We start from the raw sequence: 24,175 nt of genomic DNA on the forward strand, positions 1-24,175 counted from the left end.
TCCATTTTGCTGTGGAGTGTATCTGCATGTAAACTGTCTCCGAATACCATTCTTCTTCAAAAATTCAGAGAACTCATTGGAGAAGTACTCTCCCCCTCCATTTGACCTTAGGCACTTTACATATTTCTCTGTTTGCTTTTCAACAATAACTCTGAAATTCTGAAAATGAGTGAACACCTCACCCTTCTCCTTCATGAAGTATACCCACACTTTCCTTGTGTGGTCATCAATAAATGTCACATACTTCTTGCAGCCTCCCATAGACATGGTCTTCGTAGGACCCCATACATCTGAATGCACAACATCTAGTGCATTTCTGCTCACATTTCTGTCATGTGGAAATACATGCTTTGTTTGCTTTCCAAATTGGCATCCTTCACATATTTTCTGCATACCTTCAACTTTAAACTTTGGCAGCCTTGTCACAATTCCTTTAGTCTCCATAGACTTCATTCTCTGCACATTCACATGTCCAATTCTTTTATGCCAAATGTATGTGTCTGCAATAATTCTTGAACCATTTGCAAACATCGCAGCACTCACTTCAGGCATGTTTACATTCAATGTAAACATTCTGCCCACTCTCTTACCTTTTGCAACCAACCTGCACTTGTCTTTAAAGTCTTCAACATAACAACCATGAGGGTTAAATCAAACCTGCAAACCCTGCTCAATCATCTAGCCAACTGAAACCAGATTCTTTGTTATGTTTGGAACATGAAGTACATCTGCAAGGTACTTCACTTTGCCATCCTGCATAGACAATGGCACATCTCCAACATGGGCAATTGGATAAGCAGTGTCATCCCCTGTTTCCACAAGACCTGGTCTTTCAAGGTTTTTCATCTCCTTAAACCACTCCACATGACTTGTCATGTGGTTTGAAAGCACCTGAATCAACGTACCATACATCATCTTTATGTGCTACTTCAACATTTTCAGACATGATGGCATTAACAACATGCTGCATAACAAACAACCTTTCATTATCCTCATTGTTTCTGCTCGAGGATGCATAGTTGTTTTGCTGCAATTTTCCATTTTGCATGTCAGCTTGCTTCTTATAGCAATCTGCCTACACATGTCCGGGCTTACCATAATAAAAGCATCCATGTGTATCATTATACTGCCTTTGCCAATTTCCACAACCTCTTTGACTCCCCTTGCCTCTGAATTGGCCTCTTCCACACCTGCGCGTTGTTGTTGTTGTGAATTCTGGGACTATTGTTGTTGCTGCTGCTTGCCATAATTCTGATTACCTATTCGGCCACCTCCTTGGCCACGTCCACGGCCTCCTCTACCTCATCCTCTTCCTAAACTTGTGTAGAAGGCTTGTTGCTCTGAACTGTTTTTGTTTTGTGAAGACTGTTGGTCTTTACCCAAGATCTTCTCTTCTATAATCAACATAGACACCAAATTTGTGAAATTGGGAATGTTTTTCCGAGTCTGAATAGACGTCTTGAATGCCTTATATTGTGGCCCGAGACCACGTAAACAGACTTCCACCTTATCATCATCATCCTAAAAACACCAATAGATGCAAGGGATTCCACAATACCCTTGATCTTCAATGCATAGTCATTCACAGACTTACTCTTTTTCTCCACAGTATGAAGTTCATTCTTCAACTGTATCTTTCGTGCCTTGGTATTCGTTTCATAGAGTTTTACCAAGGTGTCCCATGCCTCTAACCTTAATAAGATTGCCATTAAGACCAAGACAATAGTCTATAAAGGTGATGAGGAGCCCATGCACTCCGAGGTCATAGAGTCACATGTTAGCTTTGTTCACAAACGCTTGGGGCGGGGTCAAAGGGCTACTCGATCACACTTGCTCAAGAATAGGCTCTAATTTAGCTTGGACCTTCCTCACGAACACTTGGGCTTGCTCCATTCTCTCTTTCTCCAACACAAGGCTAGGTTACCCCTAAAGTTTCTTTTGAAGGTTTTTGTAGCCAATGGGCTTCTTTTTTCTAGGGGAGCAGGTTTGGGTGGGAGAGTGTTTAGCTATCTATACGAGGGAGAGAGCTTTGGAGCTTTCATCTAAAAACCACTTTCAATAGTCATGTTTTTGTTATTGTTTTGGTGGTTTTTCATGTTCTTAGGGCTTGCACATAGTTTGTATTAGGCTTAGTTTGTATCCATTGCATCAAACAATGTAATAGAATGTAATTTTTAGTGAATGTTAGCTCTCTTTAGTTTAAAAATAGATTTAAGATCATTAATTTTAGTTTAATTGTGTGTTTTTTGTTGAAATTATTTGGATTAGAGTGTTAGCAAGCATTAGGAGTAGCTTAATCTTTCAAAAAATTTCTTAAAACCATCAAAAAAACCTTGAATTTGACTAATTTCTTTTAATGGACTGGTTTTTGTCATTAAGGGTGATTAATCTTTGTTCAAGAGGCCAAAAAAATAGAAAATGTATTAATTGGGATCTAAATTGATCATATGAGTAGTTGAAATTGTGGTTTTTGAGTGTTTCGAGAGCATCTAGATGCATCAAAACACCTAATCACATCAATTTTTCATCAATTGGAGAAATTTGACTCTCTTTGCTTAATTTTACCTTAAAAGAGGAGACTATAATTAAGAGTCTAATTAATTTTCTATTTTAGAATAATTTACTCAATTGTTGATGCACAAAGATTAGCATTCCCTTGCTCTATCCAATGATGTGCTCAATTGTGTGAATTAATTAGGGATTAGTAGTTAATTAGAGTCTTTGATTAGTGTAAAAGAGGAAAAGATTAGTGAAAGGATTAATCTTTAATCACTTTTATACATAACTCATTAAAGCTAATGAGCATTCAATGAGTAGATGCTCATGAGTTATCAAAATTGTCCATTTTGGGAGTCATTTATGAAGGGTGTAAGGGGTGTCATTAAAAGGTTGACTTTTTTTATTCCCACTTACTTTTTTGGAAAAATGCTTATACCCCTTTTATTTTAAATTAAAAAATATTCCCCTCCAAAAAGAAAAATTCGTATTTCCCCCTAGACTCAAAAAAAAATAAAAAAAATCGGCAGTGAACGGAATAAGTCCAGCCGTGTGAACGAAAAAAATCTGGCCGTGAACGGAAATCTGACTGTGAACGTAAAAATTCCAGCCATGAATGGAAAAATTTCGGCTGTGAACGAAAATCCGGCTGTGGAAGTTCAGACGCAAAAAACTCTAGAAACCACCCTTATTTGGAGGCCCATATCTCCTAAACCGTATATCCGATGAAGGCGCTCTAGGGCTCATCGAAAAACTGACATCGAGCTCTTCGACTTTGGTTTTGTCATCCGAAGTCAAAATCGACCATTTTGGCCTCCGACCAACAGCCTCAAAATTCAACTCGAAAATCGAGGCAAAAACAGCCCAAAAACCACAAAAAATTGTAAAAAACAGCGCGAAAACGACGACGAGCCATACTCAGGCTACTTTTTGAGGGTCTAAACGATAAAATCACGGATGACTCAGGGAAACAAAGTTGTAGTACTCCAAAAATACTACAACTCCCTCATATAGAGTTTTTCAAAATTTCTTTTTTTAGAACACCTTAAAAAATGTGCTGCGAAACAGGGAAAAAATTCTTGAAAATTTTTTCATCTTGAGACAGTGATGGAAAATAGGTTTTAGGACCTCCTCTTCCATCTGGAAAGTTCCTAGCATACGCTTTTTTTGAAAAAATATCTCTAAGAGATCGTTCACGTGCGTAGCGTCTAAGCTAATTAGGACAAACGGACACCCGTTTGATCCAACGAATAGTACGCCAAGCCTCTTGAGGCTGTAAATAACGGGCTATGGAAAAGTATAAAAAAACTAAGATTGCTCATTAAGAATCATTTAGGCACTCTAACATGGCCCAACGCGATAGAGGGATTGCCAGGGATCACACAAGGACTGAACCCAATGGCTAACATCTTTGAGCCATTGAGATCTATGCCACAAATTCACCTCCCAATGCCATTGGCCATGCCTATAACAAGCATGTCATTAGGTTTTACACCCCCTATCACTTTGATCCCACCGGGCTTTGGTCCCTTGCCTAACATTCCCACAAATCCTATAAGTACCAACCCTTTCCTGGATGCCCACACCTTGGACATACTAACTAGTCTAGGAAGGGGGGTGGCCCAAGGACTCACTGAGTCTCTCCCAACAAGAGCACTCACATACGACCTCAATGACTCATACAGAAACACGGCCGTACAGATTTCTAAAATTATGGGCAAATATGACGGAACAATAGACCATGTCTTAGAGGAAAAAGCTAGTCGATGGTTCATCACATTGATGCTGCCGGTCAGCGATTAAGGCCAACTTCAAAATCTTGAAATCAGCCTTTGTACATGGCTTTTCTTCCAGACAAGGTGATCGGTGGAGTGCAGTAATTGAGCATCAACCAAATGAATCCATTAGAGATTTTATCCTTAGAATAAAACTCTTAGACTCACGTTGTGAGTCATGGAAAAAATTAAACGATATTCAATTGAAGAGATGCTTCATAATGGGCTTGAAAATTAATAGCTTACACAACTTGATCATTGTATCCAATCTGAAAACATTGTATCCAATCTAATCAATGTTGCAAAGAAGCAATACGTTTAGATGACAACATGTTAGAAGATGATTATGCTACGAGGTGTTTCTCATCTAAACCAAGTGAAGCAATGGCAAAAGAAAGATCGATCTCGGAATTGACATTCCCAGAATTTTATGCAGCCTTACTTAAAACCTTACAACCAACATCTCTAAGAGAGGATGAAAACCTTCAAAAACCAGACATCCGTAATGCCTCTAAAAGTGAGGAGCGAAATGCTTTGTGTTGAGTGCAATCACTATACGACCATCCCAATCCTCATTATGCATACAAGGCACATGTTCTTCTATACTGCATATATTGTAAAACGTTTGACCAATGATACTAAATAGTGTCCCACTTCATCCACAATGGACTCAAAACCTCCATCTCCTGTGCACCAAACAGAAATAGTCCAAAGGGTAGAAACTGCTTAGGAAGCAATTAATCGGACACTTCAGTGTTTCTATTGTCGTGGACCTCACAAGGTGGCAGACTGCACATTTTGGAATACTTCTATGCCCATAGTCACTGACACCTTGCGACCCATGTGTGAACGATGTGGCATTGATCACATGTTCCAAGATTGCCCAAGACGAGTTGCTTTAATGCAACCTGTCTCACAGAATACAACTCTTAACATCCTAAGTGTACAAAACGGGCATTGTCCCGGTGCCCTTGAACGTGCTTACACGCTTACAAGCCAAGGCATGAGAAATAGTTAAAAGGAACACAAAAGACATTACCTCAACATGGGTAGAAGACCATGCTTCAAAACAGAACCCAAAAGAAGGAGCAAAACCTTCTAAAACCAAGAAAAACAAACTGTCAAAACAAAGTTGAATTAAAAGATAGGGAAAAAGAGTTTGTAGAGGACATAAACCCAAAAGGGGACATAAACACAAAAGAGCCAAAAGCTATACGTGATGCAGAAGCATCCGCCTTAAAGACCACCACACAAACCATGACACCCATACGTGCGACATAGGATACAAAAACCTAAAAGAAAATTCGATCTCATCGTATGGGTAAACAAAATGAACTACTGACAAACCAAAGAAAGTCGGAGAATGAAACAAGTTCTAGTACATCTATAAGTGAGGATGAAACAAGTTCTTACTCTTCACTCAGTGCACCACATAGACCAATCAAGAAACTAGAACCCACCAATCAAGAAACTAGAACCCACCAACCACCCAAATGGATAATAATGATCACATGACAATGCGAAACACAAAAAGCAAGCTCAGGAGAGCATGCTTAGCTTGGTTGAATGTCTTACAGGGTCACTGGTTGCAATTGAGCCTCATAATGCCAATCCTAAAACAACAACCAAAATACAAAGCCTAGATGAGTACAGCTTCCCCTTTCAAGAGGAAGACATACTCTCTACAGAAGAGTCATTTGAAATAGACTGTACAAACTATACGATTGAGAAAGCACGTGAGGAATTTGATAATTCCCTTACAAGATTAAAACAGTCTCTCAAAACCTCATTTGGAGGAATGCTCTTCTCTCATAATAAAGCTAGCATCATATTGACACTTGCGCCTTTAATGGCTCAACCTGAATTATACAAGGACATAACCAACTCCATAAAACATGACTGTCAGGATTCGCAAGTTTTCAAACAGTCGTCATTAAGAATCGTCAGAGGGCCAAGTGTGCCAGTGTATGCATTGGGTACTCTTAAAAAAGTTGAGACCCAAACAACAATAGAGGATGAAAGTGAATGGGAATATGAAACAGAAACAGGATCTGAAAGCTGAAACAATAACCGAAACACCCATAGTTCCTTTGAAAAATTCTATCATGGTATGGTTGGATTTCCCTACAGGCAATGATGTTCAGCACAAATGCATATTGATTAGCCCTGGAGCTAGTCATAACATCGTGACAATAGACACTTGGGTGTCATTGGGACAACCTAAACTCATCCCTGCGCAATAGTCTTGCAAGAGGAGCCAATGGACAAAACATTGAAGTTCTAGGTTACTTTCGATACACTAAAACAATCGATGGCGATATGGAATTTACATTCCATGTGACCCTAGATTCTCTTGAGTATGATGTCATCCTTGGCGGAACTTGGATAAGTGAATCGTTGTATTCACTAGATGAATCCATACAAACAGTCATCTTGAACACTCATGCAAGCAATGTACAATTTCAATTTATAGGAGGAAGAAACCTTGTAGGAGTTGGAACTTCCAACATATCTTACTGAAAAGATTCCTAGGATTTTGGTGGGATTGGAAATTTCAAATAAAATCACCAAAGCTCAAGTACAGCTTTATCCAACATGCGAAAACAATCTCATGACCCTCAAGCTATGGGATTTGTTAGGTCAACCAACACCCATGGCCCATCCTGAAAGAATAAACTTTACACAAGACTTAAACATGCCATGTTTGGGGTACTTTGAATATACAATGTATATTGAAACTAACCCCCTTACTTGTAAGTTTGTTGTGGTTGAGTATGTGTTGGAAGCAGATTCAATCTTGGGGCATAAATGGATTGTTGTTGGCTGCCCAAGCACCAATGTGCTTTGCTAGCGATAGAGTCATCTCATGATGGTCAACGACAAAAAGTTGCCAATACCATACTGCTAGGAAGAGGATCCAACTTTAATGGATATCTATGATGTTGAATGCAAAAGGATACAAGCCTCTTCCACAAAAGTCCCTCTACACAATGACCTACAATCTGCGTCAACGATTGACTCTGATAAAACATCTACTCCTTCAACCCCATCCTCACCTATGAAGTTTGATGCCAAAACCTCGCAATCAGCAGGTATTCCTAAAGAAGTTCCCAGATCCCAACCATCTATCTCTAACAGGGAACTTAAAGGAAAGGCCCCGGATCCTATGCATCTTCATCTCGTGACAAACCTCATCAAAGGAGACAACCACATACTCAAAGGCCTCGTCACATCGACAGCCACTCCACAAGAGACTCTAACCTCATCATCATTAACAATGCCCATGAGTCTCAAACCTGCAGCCTCAGCACCAGCCAAAGTCAAGAAGGGCCCCAAACCTTCCGCTACTATGAAGGTGCCAATCAAATTTGGGTGCCTCGATAGTCAAAACCTCTTCCTCAACGTAGCACTCGAAAGCCAAGGAAAAAGAAAAGTACTCCACAACATCATCCACAAAAGCCTATGCAAGTTCCTTAAAGAACTCCACCAATACAACAAGTGTGGGTACGAAAAACACTGCTACAAGCACAAGGGTACTACCAAAGAAATACCAAAGCTTGGGTCCCCAAGCGTATAACAAAGTCCCCTAAGCTTGCATAAAGAAAAAAGCCTCAACACCAAGCACATCGGCCACCAAATTACAGTGTTCGTCCTCAAAGATGGGTGCCTGTGCATGTACTTCAACAACAAGGATACTATGATGGTAATTCCATCATATGGTTGCCAAATTAAGCAATGTGAAGAAAACCTCACCACCGACTTCAACCCCAACAACTTCACCTAAAGTTTGACAAAAATGAAGGCCCAAGCAAATCAGTCAACCACTCTCGTGCATTCAGCACCAACACAAGAGCTTGTCCGTTCAAGCAAACAATCAGTAGTCTTCCCTACTGCCTCGACATCATTTCAGCAACAAATTCAAGAATCAATACGGAGACTTAGGAGCACATCAAGAACAAAATAACAATGCTCTTGTCACCCCTCTGGAAGTGAGAAATGAGCGCACAAGAAGCTGTTGCTTGCAAATTAAAAAATAATAAAAAACCTCGGGGGGTCAAAACCTGCAACTTCATCGAGCTAGGCCATCTCATGAAATAACCCCTCACAGCCAAAATTCCTGTAATCTCACGAGTTCAGGTTTTTCAAGAAATAGTCTCACAGCTTAAGAACCAGCACTGTCACGATTTAAGCCTCATCACAAATTAAGCCATATCACGCAATAGCCACTACATAATTGTTAAGCTTATTGCTTACTATTCTTTTGGCTTAATTAATGTAGTAGCTGCTCCATGAGTCCGTATCCATACTCATACACTAGAGAACATTTGCACCAAAGCCTCACCATCAACAACTTCCAAGTACATCCCTGGATGGGGGGCCATGGTGGGCGAAAGCCTGGTCAATGGTAAAACTCATCGCCTGGAATTTTTCTTCAAATTACAAACCTCTCCAAACGATGCCACAATCTTCACAACTCAATGATTTCAATCCCTATAGTGAAGATCTCTATATTAGCCTCGCAAGTTGATGTAATTCTTTCAATCCTCACCAACAAGTGGCTACTTCAACACAAAGCAGTCTACTAACAGTCTATATGACTCAATTCTTGTACTTCATGTAAATCTGCTTCATAAGAGCACTTAAATATGTATAAAAACATAAAAAGCACATGGACAGAAGAAGACAGGATCAGTTCCTACTCGACAACATTTGACAAGAATCCTACCACACAAAGGGACATCATCACAAGCCAATTACTTCAAAGGATGAATGTCGTTTCAATGAATTAAATGAGAAACTGAGAATCACCATCTCGTTCTGATGATTAAGTCTACGTTCCTCCAGATCCTTCTCTCTCTTCTCTCCCATTATTAACATCTCTTAGTGTTCCCACTAACAAAAATACATGCAACCTTGTCGATGATTGCCAAAAATAAGTTGAGCCCAAAAAAAACTAAAAAATAAAAAAGGGGACTCACACAAATGTAAACATGCAATCATTCACAAAAAAACCCCACCCACCACCTCGTTAGGAATTTCCAATAAACAACTAACCTCTTCATTCATTAACTATCTGTTCTTATTTCTTTCGAAGGAACAAAGACCATTGAATGTCATTCAACATCAAAGCCATCGCCAAAGCTTGTTTATTCTCCCCACATAAAGGTCTTCAACGCGATCACGAGGATGCAATCACCATCAGGAAGGGGAGAATGTCAATCCAATTCTGGGATTAACAAGAGATACCACCATTATCTTACATCAAAGGAGTCACGGTAAATACACAAAGGGTCATAAATTCAAGATATGAAGCAATAGTGTCCAAAGCTACAACTTGGACGGGCGCCCGTAATGGTCTGACGAAGTATTTATGGCAATTCCCACTTCAAGAGCGTGTGGTAGCAAGTTAGGATGAAGTCCTAAGTGATGTAGTTCATGGATATATTATGAGAGTAGTCATTGTAATAGCATTAGGCCTCTTATGAGTCTAAAGTGCCCGGTCGGCCACAGTTTAAGTGAGTGTGAACACTTATGGCCATGTATATAAGTGAATTTCTCTCATGATACAACATACTCTCCCATTGTGCAATTGAGTCTTGCTCTTGCTAATCCTCTTGCTAATCTCTCTCCCTAATGTATGCTAGTGAGTGTGTGAATGAAGTGAGGTGAGAGGAGGGACGAGGACCCGTAGTGCAATGCGGCGGTGTGATAACGCTCGTGCGGGAGACGTGGTGGAATTGCTTCTCAAGGAGTTGTAGAGCTTGGAGACCTCAAGGGTTACGAGCTCGGCCATTGGAAAGATCCTCATGACAGTTGCAGTTCACCAAGTAATCTCTTTTTGGATATGTTTCAAGGAGGGTTAGGGTGAGCCATAACAATGCACCTGCTACTTTTGCATGTATGATGAATCATATATTTCTTAACCATCAACATTGCGTCATTGTTTTCTTTGATGATTTGCTTGTCTTTAGTAAGAATCATGTAGAACATGAAGAGGATCTTGCATTAGTGTTTAATATTCTTAAAGAAAATCAACTTTATGATAATCTAGACAAAAGTCTCTTTTTCCAAGATGAAATTGAGTACCTAGGCCACATTGTTTCAGGTGAAGGTATCAAAGTTAATCTAAAAAGGTAAAAGTCATTTGAGACTTCACCTACTCCAAAATGTGTTAGAAGTTTAATCTTTTCTTGGTTTGGCTAGTTTTTATAGGAAGTTATCGTATGTTTCTTAACCATCAACATTGCGTCATTGTTTTCTTTGATGATTTGCTTGTCTTTAGTAAGAATCATGCAGAACATGAAGAGTATCTTGCATTAGTGTTTAATCTTCTAAAGAAAATCAACTTTATGCTAATCCGGACAAAAGTCTCTCTTTCCAAGATGAAATTGAGTACTTAGGCCACATTGTTTCAGGTGAAGGTATAAAAGTTAATCCAAAAAAGGTAAAAGTCAATGAGACTTCACCTACTCTAACATGTGTTAAAGAAGTTCGATCTTTTCTTGGTTTGGCTGGTTTTTATAGGAAGTTTGTTTATAATTTCTCATTGATAGCACTTCCTTTGACAATGTTGTTTAAGAAAGGTCTTGTTTTTTGACGGGGTGAAAACCAACAAAAATCATCTGTGGACTAAAATATATGTTGACTCATGCCCCTATCTGCTAACTTTGCCTTTACTCGATCGTTCTTTCTCGTAGAGTCACTGATGCTACTGGCTCAGGGATCGGTGCTGTCATCACGTAGGATGGACATCCTTTGGCTTATGAGAGTAGAAAATTGACACCTTATGAACTTTCATATAGTACATATGACAAGGAGTTATTAGCTGTTGTCCATGCCTTACACACGTGGGAACATTATCTTATGGGTTTTGAGTTTATGATTAAGACCGACCAACAAAGTATTAGATATCTTCTTAATCAACCTCTTATCTCAGACTGCCATATTAAATGGGCATCTTTTATTTAGAGTTTTCATCCTCTTATCCAATATCAACCAGGTAAAGGGAATGTAGTGGCTGATGCACTTAGTTGACGACCTTCTATTTCTAACGTTTCAGTGCTTGACATTCATTCTTTGCATGATATGCGTGACTCATATGTTACAGATCCTGATTTTTATGATGTTTGGAACAAGTTAAAAACTAATAATTGGTTGCCTCTTCATGATTATGCATATAATGATGGTTTCATTTTCTTTCAAAAACGTTTATGTATTACACTTCCTTATAGATCTTTTATTCTTGAAGAGATGCATCGTCTCCCATATGTTGGTCATCGTGGCATTCTCACCACTCTTCGCACCATAGAAGAATATTTTTACTGGCCACAATTAAAACATGATGTTGCTTCTTTTGTATCGGAATGTGTGACATGTCAATGAATTAAAAGACGCCAAGGAAAACAGTATGGGCTACTCATGTCTTGTTCCCGTGGCACCATGGGAAGAAATTTCTATGGACTTTATAACTAGTTTACCTACCACATCTTTTCAAAATGATATGATATGGACAATTGTTGACAGGTTTAGTAAGCAAGCTTATTTCATTGCATGTTGTAAAACACTGAATGCTTCACATGCTGCACAATTGTTTATCAAAATTATCTTCACAAATCATGGTTTACCTAAAATCATTATTTCAGATCGTGATTCTCGTTTTTGTAATCATTTTTGGATGGCATTGTTTTCAAACTTAGGCACAGCACGAAGATTGTTTTTAGTTCTGCATATCATCCAGAAAGTAATGGACAAAGTGAGGCCACAAACAACACTATTTTAGATCTTTTAAGGTCTTACACTATCACATCTCCTGCATCTTTTGCAATTTGCAGATAATAACACACCTCGTATAACCACTAGCAAAGCTCCTTTTGAGATTGTCTATAGTAAGAAACTTCTAACTCTAATCATACTAGACTCTCTGATGACGTTCCAACGGCCGATGATTTTACCGTGACTCATAATCGTATTTTGGCCGAAGCTCGTGAGTGTATTCTTAAGGCTCAACAAGCTTACACTAGACAGGCTAACAAGCATAGAAGACCAAAAACTTTTGAAGAAAATGATTTAAATTGGCTTCGCATAGAAAAGCACAGATTAAAGTATGTTGAAAAAAATCCAAGCATTAAATTATCTCCATGATTTTATGGGCCTTTTAGAATTACTGCTAAGATCAATGACAATCTCTCTCTCTCTCTCTCTCTCTCTCTCTCTCTCTCTCTCTCTCTCTCTTTGGTGGGGTATCTCTGTTTGGAGGGGAATTGGATGGAAGGGGATGCATGATGATGATGGGAAGGGGTTAGAACCAAGCAAGGCTGGGAATAGGTAGAGGGTGATGGGACATTGGCTATAGGGCTAGCAAAAGGAAGTGAGGATCTCTTTCTCTCTTGTGCAAGTCTGGAGGGGGAAAGGGGAGTGCTAGAGAGATGGCAAGAAACAAGATTGCATAAATAGGTCATTAGGCTGGACACCTCAGGTAATTAAAAGGCCTTATAATTTGGAGTGAAATAGATATCTATAAGTCTAGCATGGTTTGGCGACACATCTTTGGGTGCGTTTAATTAAGATGGTTAATGAAATACGATTTCTCTAGAATGTTCAAACCTTAGATTTTTATTTTTTATTTTTTCCAAACGTTGTATCATATAGGCGACCAAAATGTGCTTTTTAATTAATTAATTAATATGCATGGGTTTCTTGGAGGAGGGGAGGTCGAGCAAGCTTGGTAGTAGGGGGCGGGCTTGCTCACTGACGAATTGCCACTACGATTACGTAAACCTAAGCTTAAGCCTTGATTACTTTAGGGCATTAAGTATGCCCACAAGTAGCGGGCATAAATTAATGCCATAACACAAATTTGCCTAAGTATCCTACACATGGAGGATCATGGATGGCGCTTTTATGGGAGGGTGATGGCGAAGGAGGCATGGTGCGTACACGGGCGTGGCGCCCAGTAACTGCATGCATGTCCCTGGAAGAAAGTGTGCAACGACCGGCAGCCGCGCGAGAATAGGATATTTGAACAAAAAAAAGTAATTAGAATATGTGCAGTCTAACTTTTAGGCAAGTCAGGGAGTGCATATTCACGTGAGCATTATCTATTACATATTAACCCATGAACAACCAAGGCACAAGAAGAGGAGAGAAAAAAAGAAATCCTAGATTTCTAAAAATATGAGAAAAATGATTTGACCCTTTGTATTCCGGCTTCCATTTCTAGTTTGACCTTTTGTATTCTGACTTTCATTCCTGCGTTTTGCTTCTTAATGTCTTTTACATACTGCAACAATGCACGGGCTGAGTACTAGTGTACAACAATGCATAGAAAATGCTTATTTATAACATTAGTTGATAATTTTTTAAAACCTTTGAAATTAAGGTTTTTTAGATCCTTAATCAAGGAAAATGTCCTTGCAAGTTCCATTATGCTTTCGCCGGTTGGTTATGGACCCTTGCCATCGTTGTGTTTTGCATTTGGATTTTACGCCTGACCCTTTCCATCTTCGCATTTTGCATTCAGATTTCACCCAACCCTTGCCATCTTCTCGGATTTTACTTGCTCGGCCTTTACAACTGGGTGGAGCTCCTCTCATTGCCTACTCAACAACGAGACAACTTAAAGAAGACGACCTAGCTCACATGCAAGGCAAAGATAGAGATAGGGAGATTTGCCAACTTTTCCAAATCATCAGATGCGAAGCGGGGGAAGATAACTAGCTCTCTTGCCATAGAGACTACTTTTTTTTCGTAGAGAGACATGAAAGACACAGAGAGAGAGAGAGAGAGAGAGAGAGAGAGAGAGAGAGAGAGAGAGTAAAAGAAACAAGGCAAGGAGAGATCGACAAGTAGAGACAGGAGAGGTGGGCCTTGACAATAAGAAATTTTATGAATCTGAATCCATAGGATCTTTTGTCGTTGAAAATAAAAAATATCGATGGAAGCAACATTTGGTAGCTCTAAATTTTCAAAGTCATTTAGAGCCATTATGTCCCCTAAATGTTGTTTTCTATAATACATATGAAGGAGACTATTTTGACATTTTGGTAAATTCATTCAAATGTACCAAGGTGTCACATCTTAATGAATTTACAAAAATTAAAGGTGAGAAAATCTTATCTTCTTATCTTATCTTACTATACATAAAGGGGCTTGATGGGTTGACTTTTTTTCCTCTCACATGGTGAGTTTTTTTAGGTATCCTCTCTTTCAACTCTACTTTTCTAGACTAGGTTTTCTCTCTCTCTTGGTCATATTGATGAGGTAACTAAACGTTTTCTGTCCCCCTCATACGTTTGGGTGCGTCCTCTCTCTCTCTCTCTTCATTGCATTCAAATATATGATTTCAAATTCAAATGAAGCCTGCTACCTCCCTAGCAGTGGTAACCTCTTTTCCCCCAAAGACACAACTAGATGTTTGGGTGCCCTTTACACGTCCCCTCTCTCTCTCTCTCGCTCTTTCGTGTAATTTGTGTAAACGGCACATGAATTCTCTTCTTCACAATCGGCTACTCCTTGCAGGCAACCCTACTTAAATATTCGACAGATAAGTATATATGAACCCCTAAAATTAGCGAGTTTTAAATTAATTGATTGCCTTTTGGGTTCTCTTTTTGCTTAGGTCAGATCAACAATGTGTACGACGCCGATTTCCCTGACCCTTCGAGTTCAATTACACGGGGGCGACTGGCAATCGATGTTGGGCACACAGGTGAAGGAAGGTAAGATTAGGAGACGCCCACTTTTTTGGCAGAGACCCCATGAGGCTGGTGTTGGAGGCATTCACATACACATCCTGCACCGTGAGATGGCTGCTTGCTTTCATCAAAACTGTCCGCCGACATGACTCTACACAAGGTCGCCGGCTTACCCCCACTAGATGCAGGGCTAGGAGCAGTGAAGGAGGAGGTGACGAGCCAGATGATGGTGGAGTCTAAGACGACCGGAACTATGGAAGATGGGTGTGCAAAGAGGATGGAACCTCTACTGTTTTGCAGATGACCCGGAAGAAGATGGAGAGTTCAACTGAGGGGCTTTAGAGAGTGGAGAGGAGCCCGATGATGGCGGAGTGTATGACGGAGGTGATTCTACAAGACAGGAGAGCCACCGGAAGAAGGTGGTGAGTAACATGAAGATGGAGACGACGAGGGAGGGGGACACAAGTTGCCATGCCCCAGGAGGCTCGGCTCCAAGCCATTAATCCAGGTGATTCCCAAGTTATTTACCTCTAACCTTAATCTAAATGACTTTCCTAAGCTCAATACAAATTACAATTAGTTTTTGCATGCTTTAGGCATTGATGTGGGTTTTTGTTTGGATAGGCGTGTGGTTCGTGCATTGCCATTTTGACATCCACTAGTCATGGGGCATGAACATGGCTCAATGGCGTAGGAGCTTCAAACCATGTTAAAAAAAAGATTAAAAAATGTATATATATATATATATATATATATATATGAGATTTTTAGCACACAAAAAACGTTATCATACTTTGTGATGTCATTCCAATCAAGCACATTTCACTTAACAAAGAAAATGTTAACTCCTTTTTCTTTTTAATGTGTTGTGTTAGGCATACACCCTAGGTGGGTCATGTCCTTGTTGCTGCCACATTTTTGCACAAACAAGTGTAGTGAGAGGGAATCGAACCCAAGCCTTGGTTCGAAAAATTGAAAGCCTTACTCATTTGTATCATGTTTACTTTTATTTTGAAAGTCCCTTTTGGGGGATGCAATGTAAGCATTGCACCATTGACACACCATGGATGTCACGGTTTGAACCTAGATCCATTCGTTTGGGTGGGATAGAATATTCGCCCACACTAGGGCTAGAGCTTGCTGACCATCACGTTCACTTTCATACAGTGTGTCAGCAAATCTTTTGATTTTGTTAGGTGTTGTGGTCTCACTGTGATAAGAAAAGATTCTAAACATGCCATATTAATTTGAGAATGAATTATCTTAGTTCTTTGATCGTCTTCTTTCTTTTCACAGGTAGAAAAAATTGAAGCTTTTTTTCTATAAAGATGACAAGATAATGCAGTGATTAATACGTGGAGACAGCCAAGTAATGACTTTATGGGAAAGCTTGCTAGAAGCCAAACATTGGAGTCACTTTAAGGGGTCCTTTCAAACATCACATTAAGACCTATTTGCTTGGATCTATAACATCAGTCTCTAAAACAACCTATGAAAACTAAAGTCCATGATAAGGTTCATAAATTAATGTTTATTAAAATTATATGTATTTATAGTAAGAAGAAATATTTCAAGGCAGGTTTATATGCAATTTTTATTTATTTCTTGCTCTTTTATAGACATTGGTATTTAATGTTGGAAAGACTTTATTCTCTATGCAATACTACGGTTGAAGATATATGAGATGCCTGGCCTGATCATAGATAAGGTTGCATTGGGTGGCAGTATTGCAAGGATCTAGATCAGCCAAGTGAGAGATAAAGAGAGAGCTGACCTAGCTCTAAAAACAAAGTTTTTATGGTCATTTTTTAATCCTTTAGATTTTGTTTTTGTTCTAAGCGTAAAATATCACAAATAGTTTATTGAAGCCAAAGAAGGTTTTATCGAAAGCTGATATTTCTATTGAAGAGATGGAAGTCGATTTGCCGTGCAAGCATACTTTGAGAATATAAAGACGACACCTTGGATTTTAACAACAAATCAGGCCAATGCTGGAAGCTCACGGCTGGCCCTCCATAAAAATAAACTTGAGAGGAATACTCAATGCTCAAAATAGATGAAAGCTTATGCACACGACTCAAGAATGGGTTAAATCTCCCCCACCATGAGAGTGGCTCATGTTCTCTTCATGGTGTATTTAAATATATTTCCTTGTACAAAAAGAAAGAGCCAAAAATACATGTAACCAAAAATATGGATCTCCACTTTGGGATTGCATAAGCCTAAATACAAAAGTGTGAACACTCTAAGGTTCACTCACAAAATAGAACTAAAAAATGTTGCACATTAATATGCACATAAAATATCACTACCATCGCTGATCATAAATAATCGCCACACGCCATGCGTCAATAAATTTCCATCGATGCAAGCCTAATGGATCCATGCACATCCCACACACTAACCCTGCCACTGATTTGCACTTGACATTCACAATATAAGCTTAAAATATGTGAAGTTAGAGGTGATCAGTCTCGCTTGCACATAAAATAAATATCCATCAAATAAATCCATAAATGTCAAATAATTTTAATAATTTCAACATTCCTCCCTGGTGAAAAGCAACTGTCCTTAGTTGCTAAACATGCAATACCTTAAAGTCGGTACCTAAAGTTGCATATTCAAACAACTACATGCAATATCTCACCTTTGCACAAAAGAAAATATCTAGTGCAAAATATCCATCACAAAAAATCCAGTTCCACAATGTCAAAACCTCGTGCAATATCTCAATTCGATGACCTTTGCACGAAAGACATAACCATGTGTGATACCTCAAATCAATATCAAATATCAAAATAAACTGCCAATCATGTGATATCTCAAATCGGTGACCTTCACATGACTACACCGGTCTCAATACCACGTGTAAAATTCACTGCAACTGTCTGTGAAAGGAGTCGATCAGGGCAAAGTGTGTAACAAGGGCATGGTCTGAAATCCACTAAGATTCTTATACTTAACCAAATATCTGACATAAACATTGACATTGTGAGTTGTTGTAGTTTGCTCATGATCAAGAATTGCTTCAGGAACTAAAAATTATGTATCAGCCTCTAGGAGAGGTGGGTCATCATAAACAGGGGTAGAAGGTGGCATACCTTTGAAGGGTCAAAGTAGACTAATGTGAAAGGAATTATGAATATTCCAATAGTCATGAAGGGACAAACGATAAGCATTTCCATTGATCTTAGCAGTAATTCTAAAAGGCCCATAAAATCGTGGAGATAATTTAATGCTTGGATTTTTTAACACTTTTCTATGCAAAGCCAAACAATCATTTTCTTCAAAAAAATTTGGTCTTCTATACTTGTTAACCTGTCTAGTGTAAGCTTGTTGAGCCTTAAGAATAGACTCATGAGCTTCGGCCAAAATACGGTTATGAGTCACGGCAAAATCATCGACCGCTAGAACGTTATGAGAGAGTCTAGTGATTGGAGTTGGAAGTTTCTTACCATAGACAATCTCAAAAGGAGCTTTGCCAGTGGTTGTATGAGGTGTGTTATTATATGCAAATTATAAAAGATGCAAATATTGATCCCAATTTGCAGGAGATGAGATAGTGTAAGACCTTAAAAGATCTAAAATAGTGTTGTTTGTGGCCTCACTTTGTCCATTACTTTCTGGATGATATGTAGAACTAAAATCAATCTTAGTGCTTAAGTTTGAAAACAATGCCATCCAAAAATGATTACAAATCATGATCGAAAACAATGATTTTAGGTAAACCATGATTTGCAAAGATAGTTTTAATAAACAATTATGCAGCATGTGAAGCATTCAATGTTTTACGACATGCAATGAAATAAGCTTGCTTATTAAACTTGTCAACAATTGTCCATATCATATCATTTCGAGAAGATGTTGTAGATAAACTAGTTATAAAGTCCATAGAAATTTCTTCCCATGGTGCCGTGGGAATAGGTAAAGGCATGAGTAGCCCATACTATTTTCCTTGGCGTCTTTTAACTCGTTGACATGTCACACATTTTGATACAAAAGAAGCAACATCATGTTTTAATTGTGGCTAATAAAAATATTCTTCTATGGTGTGCGAAGAGTGGTGAGAATGCCACGATGACCAACGTATGGGGGGGAATAGAAGATCTATAAGGAAGTGTAATGCATAAACCTTCTTGAAAGAAAAGGAAACCATCATTATATGCATAATCATGAAGAGGCAACCAATTATTAGTTTCTAACTTGTGCCAAACATCAAAAAAATCAGGATCTATAACATATGAGTCGCACATATCATGCAAAGAATGAATGTCAAGCACTAAAATGTTAGAAATAGAAGGTCGTCAACTAAGTGCATCAGCCACTACATTCTCTTTACCAGGTTGATATTGGATAAGAAGATGAAAACTCTGAATAAAAGATGCCCATTTAATATGGCAGTCTAAGATAAGAGGTTCATTAAGAAGATATCTAATACTTTGTTGGTCGGTCTTAATCATAAACTCAGAACCCATAAGATAATATTTCCACATGCGTAAGGCATGGATAACGGCTAATAACTCCTTGTCATATATACTATACAAAAGTTTAGAAGGTGTCAATTTTCTACTCTCATAAGCCAAAGGATATCCATCCTGTGCATGAGGACATCACCGATTTCCTGAGCCACTAGCATCAGTGACTACGAGGAAGAACGATCAAGTAAAGTCTGGAAGTTGGAGGATAGGGACATAAGTCTTAATATATTTTAGTCTATCAAATGATTTTTGTTGGTTTTCACCCCATCGAAAAACTAGACCTTTCTTAAGCAACATTGTCAAAGGAAGTGCTATGAATAAGAAATTACGAATAAACTTCTTATAAAAGCCAGCCAAACCAAGAAAAGATCTAACTTCTTTAACACATGTTGGAGTAGGTCAAGTCTCAATGACGTTTACCTTTTTTGGATCAACTTTGATATCTTCACCTGAAACAATGTGACGTAAGTACTCAATTTCATCTTGGAAAAAGAGACGTTTGTCCGGATTAGCATAAAGTTGATTTTTTAAAAGAAGATTAAACACTAATGCAAGAAGCTCTTTATGTTCTTCATGATTCTTACTAAAGACAAGTAAATTATCAAAGAAAACAATGACACAATGTTGATGGTTAAGAAATATACGATTCATCATACGTGCAAAAGTAGCAGGTGCATTGGTTAGACCGAAAGGCATAACCAAAAATTCATAATGACGAGTTTGTATACGAAAAGCAATTTTATAAATGTCAAAACTAGTCATTCTAACTTGATGATATCCAGATTTCAAATCAATTTTACTAAATACAGATGTACCTTTAAGCTTGTCTAGCAAATCATCAACACGAGGAATGTGATATCTATTCTTAACTGCGACTTTATTTAGAGCCCGATAATCAATACACATTCGGTAAGTCTTATTTTTCTTTTCAACAAGAAAACAGGTGCACCAAAAGGAGAACTACTAGGTCAAATAAGTTTCATAGGTGATATGCAACCAGTGGGATGACAGGCTGTGTGACAGCCATTCTAGAGACTGGCATAGTTATAGCACCAGCTCATTTAGTTGGGTTCACACTATAGAGAACCCTAGTATGTACTTGGTTGAGTACCTTTCATATTGTGTGTACTCTTATCTTTGTATATGGTGTGTTAAGTATTGTGTGAAGAAGAAGAAGATTTTCAGCCTCTCACCTTGTGTGTTCTCTTTTAGGGTTTTGTGAGTGTGTGTATGCTTGCAAGAGGTCAAGCTCTCTTCTCCCCTGCATCTTTTCAAGGCCTTTCGAGGATCATGTGGTGGTGGCTATCTCGAAATTTGTAGTTGCTAACCAAAGTGACACATTCTAAATTATTTTAAGAGAGCACACTACTGCATAAAAGATAATTTTATATTCTAAAAAGTGTTTCATTAAAATTTTTATTGAAGAACTGTCTAGGAAACAAGGTTGGCGTTTCACAACCCTGACTGTGCAGAAATAGGCACCCTAGGCTTCAGCATTTTATTTCTTACATAGATGTCATTGCTCGCCTCAATCTTCGTTCACCACTGAAGAGTATTGCTCTATCCACAATAGTCCATATTGCATCATTGCTGATTTGAAAATGAAACATGGAAAGAAAGTCAGCCATCCTTTATCGTATTGCCCACATCATTAAGTGACAAGCTCACAACAACTTAAGCTTTGGGGCAGCACAAAGGCAGATGGCTGACCAATTAACTCACAGGCCATCCAGAGGCTTAAGGCATGCTAAAGAGGAACCCAAAAGTGCAAAGGAGGCAATCAAGGCAATCAATTATCCAAGGCCCCGGCTCAGGCAACCTCTTCCTAACAATGCATATGGAGGCTGCACCAAATTTCAACAGCCATCATATCTCTCCTTGGTGATTGAGAGCTTACTAAGGGTGCATACCCCTGACGCTTGGGTCCTTTCCCAGCAACACTAAATTATTCCAGAGAGTAAAACAAGGTATACCCACTGCAGTCATTTTCTGTAAGGCGGATAACAACTAATAGCAAAAGCCCATCATCAACCAGAGCCAGTAATGCAAAATTCAAACCAAAGGATTCAGTAAATACTAGGCATAGTGATGCAGTACAGAACTTCACTCTGTTTATTTCACTGACAAAATAGAAGGTTACAAAACCAACCAAACCCCCTGCCTAGCTCCTCCCTCTCTCAGATTTAGGAGTGCCTTTCTCCTCTAACCAAGCATAGACATGCTCCAAAAAAGTGCGATTTTGAGGCCGATCCTTTCTGCGGACGTACGTTGAGGCTTCCTCCTCAGTGTAGCAAGGTATGTGAGGCGCACGGCCAGCCATGCGGGGCCCATAGCTCGGGCAAGCGAAATAGGCTTCGGCAATCAGGTCGACGAAAGGCCTGCATGATGGTGGTGTTTCCGCCTCCGGATTGACGAAACGCCCGCAAAATGATGGTGAATCCGCCTCCTGTTCCGTCTGCTGTGCATGTGCCTGGGAGGAGGGGGGAAGTAGTACAACATTCAGTGGGTGCCGCTCGTAGTGGCCTTTGCCCACGCCCTCTAGATCGTCCAGCCTGGAAAGCGCCACGTCGTCCACCTGGTACAGCTCCCCTCTGACACAGTGACCAGAAGGGGCGGGGGAGTGGAGGAGGAAGGGCACCTGGAAGGGCCCACACACCAACGGGAAGCGCCTCTTGGTGCACGCCCCTCCCAGGAAGCGCGCGTGCCGCCCGGCCATCAGCTCCTCCATGAGCCAGTGGTTCCCGAACCCCTTCTTCAGCGTGCCGTACACAAACGCAAGCCGCAAGGACGCCGGAGAATCCTCCCGACTTCGCTCATTGCAGCATGCTGCCTGCTCCTCTCCACCACCGCCAACCATGCTGCCAACGCTCCCACTTCTGTTGGGAACATCCAATCTCTCCGGGAGCAGCCTCCGCATCTCCTCAAGCACTGGCTCCCCACACATGGCTGAGGCTGAGAGAGCCTGCGACAGAGGCAAGCAGATCATGTTGCTCTATTTCACTGACCACCGAGGGCAAATGACAACGGCGGCGGGAGGCAGTGACGACCCCCGTCTGAGACTAAAAGGCTTTTCCGTCGGTGGTTGTGGTGGTGGTTATCCCAAATTTGTGGTGGCTAACCTAAGTGACACGTGCGATTGCGTGTTCGCGATTTTCGTTGTAAATTATTATATATTTTAGTTTAGTCCTTTGTCAAGTCACTCTCTATCATCACTTTCTCTCTCTCTCTCTCTCTCTCTATATGCGAAATCATCACTTCGCTTCATGTTCTCTCTCTCTATGCGAGACCAAAGAAAACAATTTTGACAACTTAGCACGCAAGAACATTGAGAAAGAAATGGAGAGAGAGAGGGGGGGAGTGAGTTGATGAGATCCCTTGTGCTTCACGCGAGAGAGAGAGAGAGGGGGGGAGACCCTTTAATATACATACTACAAAATAATTTCATCTTGTTAATTTTGTGTAGATACTATGAAATTATTTCGTCCGGTTAATTTAGTAAGAAGTGGTGTGACCTGTTTCCGACGGGAAGTAGCCATCTCTTGTCTCCCATGGGTAGGGGTAGGGCACACCATTCTAAATGACACCTTTGCAAAGAAAGAGGTTGCACAACGTAAAAATCTACACACGTCAAATATCTCTCTCTCTCTCTCTCTCTCTCTCTCTCTCTCTCTCTCGCGGGTGCACACATGCGTTCCTTACATTCAAGAGTTTGCTACCTTCTATTTGAGATCAATTAATTGGAACAAAATTGCAACGCATGCTCATTCTGTTTATTTTGACCAGCTAGAGTGAAGGCCTTTCATGTATATGCATTTGTCATGGGGGATACCTAATTCGTGGCTCTTGCCCGATGGTGCATGGCCCTTGTCCGACCATGATAATTGGCTAATTGTTGGAAGGGGAAATCGGCTCCACCCACTTAAGTGGGCCCCGGGTGTGTACGAAAAAAAAAGAAGGGTGTGCACGTAAAAACACTTATGTGTTCAACGAAAAATATACATACATCCACATCTGTATCTACATCCATACATCCACATCCACATCCACATCCACATCTACATGCATACATCCATTTTCACATCCTCATTCATACATCCACATCCACATACATACATCCGCATCCGTATCTACATCCATACATCCACATCCACATCCATATCCACATTCACATCCATACAAACACATCCACATTCATACATCCACATCTACATATGTGCATACATCCATTTTCACATCCTCATTCATACATCCACATCCACATCCGTATCTACATCCATACATCCACATCCACATTCACATCCATACATACACATCCACATTCATACATCCACATCCACATCTGTATCTACATCCATACTCATTCTTATCACATCTCATATAACTCTTAACCCATCTCATTTTCACATCCTCATTCATACATCCACATCCACATCCGTATCTACATCCATACTCATTCTTATCACATCTCATATAACTCTTAACCCATCCTATCACATCTCATACGCATCTTATCACATCCTAATATCTATTTATAGAATACAAGAGAATTCTTATATTTGATTTAAGATTTCTTTACGCATCTATTTATGCATAAATTCTATTTTAAGGAGAATAACACTTTCGAAATCAATCTTTTATGCATCTTCCTATGCATAAATTCATTTTAAATGAGAATGACACTTTTGAATAGAAAATCAATTCTTTAATGCATCTTCCTATGCATAAAATCAAA

At 39.6% G+C, this 24,175-nt stretch overlaps 1 protein-coding gene across 1 annotated transcript; it reads right to left on the bottom strand.

Moving 5' to 3' along the window:
* Positions 1-21,529: 21,529 nt before the first annotated feature.
* LOC147620628 (putative gamma-glutamylcyclotransferase At3g02910) lies at positions 21,530-22,520 on the bottom strand. The gene has a single exon (XM_086824880.1). The coding sequence runs from the start codon at positions 22,427-22,429 to the stop codon at positions 21,605-21,607; it is 825 nt and encodes a 274-aa protein (XP_086681006.1). The 5' UTR covers positions 22,430-22,520; the 3' UTR covers positions 21,530-21,604.
* Positions 22,521-24,175: the final 1,655 nt, after the last annotated feature.

This window comes from Cibotium barometz, chromosome 31 (genome assembly GCF_041138505.1).
Source record: "Cibotium barometz isolate CiBa-2024 chromosome 31, ASM4113850v1, whole genome shotgun sequence".
Taxonomy (NCBI): domain Eukaryota; kingdom Viridiplantae; phylum Streptophyta; class Polypodiopsida; order Cyatheales; family Cibotiaceae; genus Cibotium; species Cibotium barometz.

Excerpts from the sequence above, each read along its gene's own strand:
- LOC147620628 (XM_086824880.1), bottom strand. The coding sequence starts at position 22,429 with ATGATCTGCTTGCCTCTGTCGCAGGCTCTCTCAGCCTCAGCCATGTGT.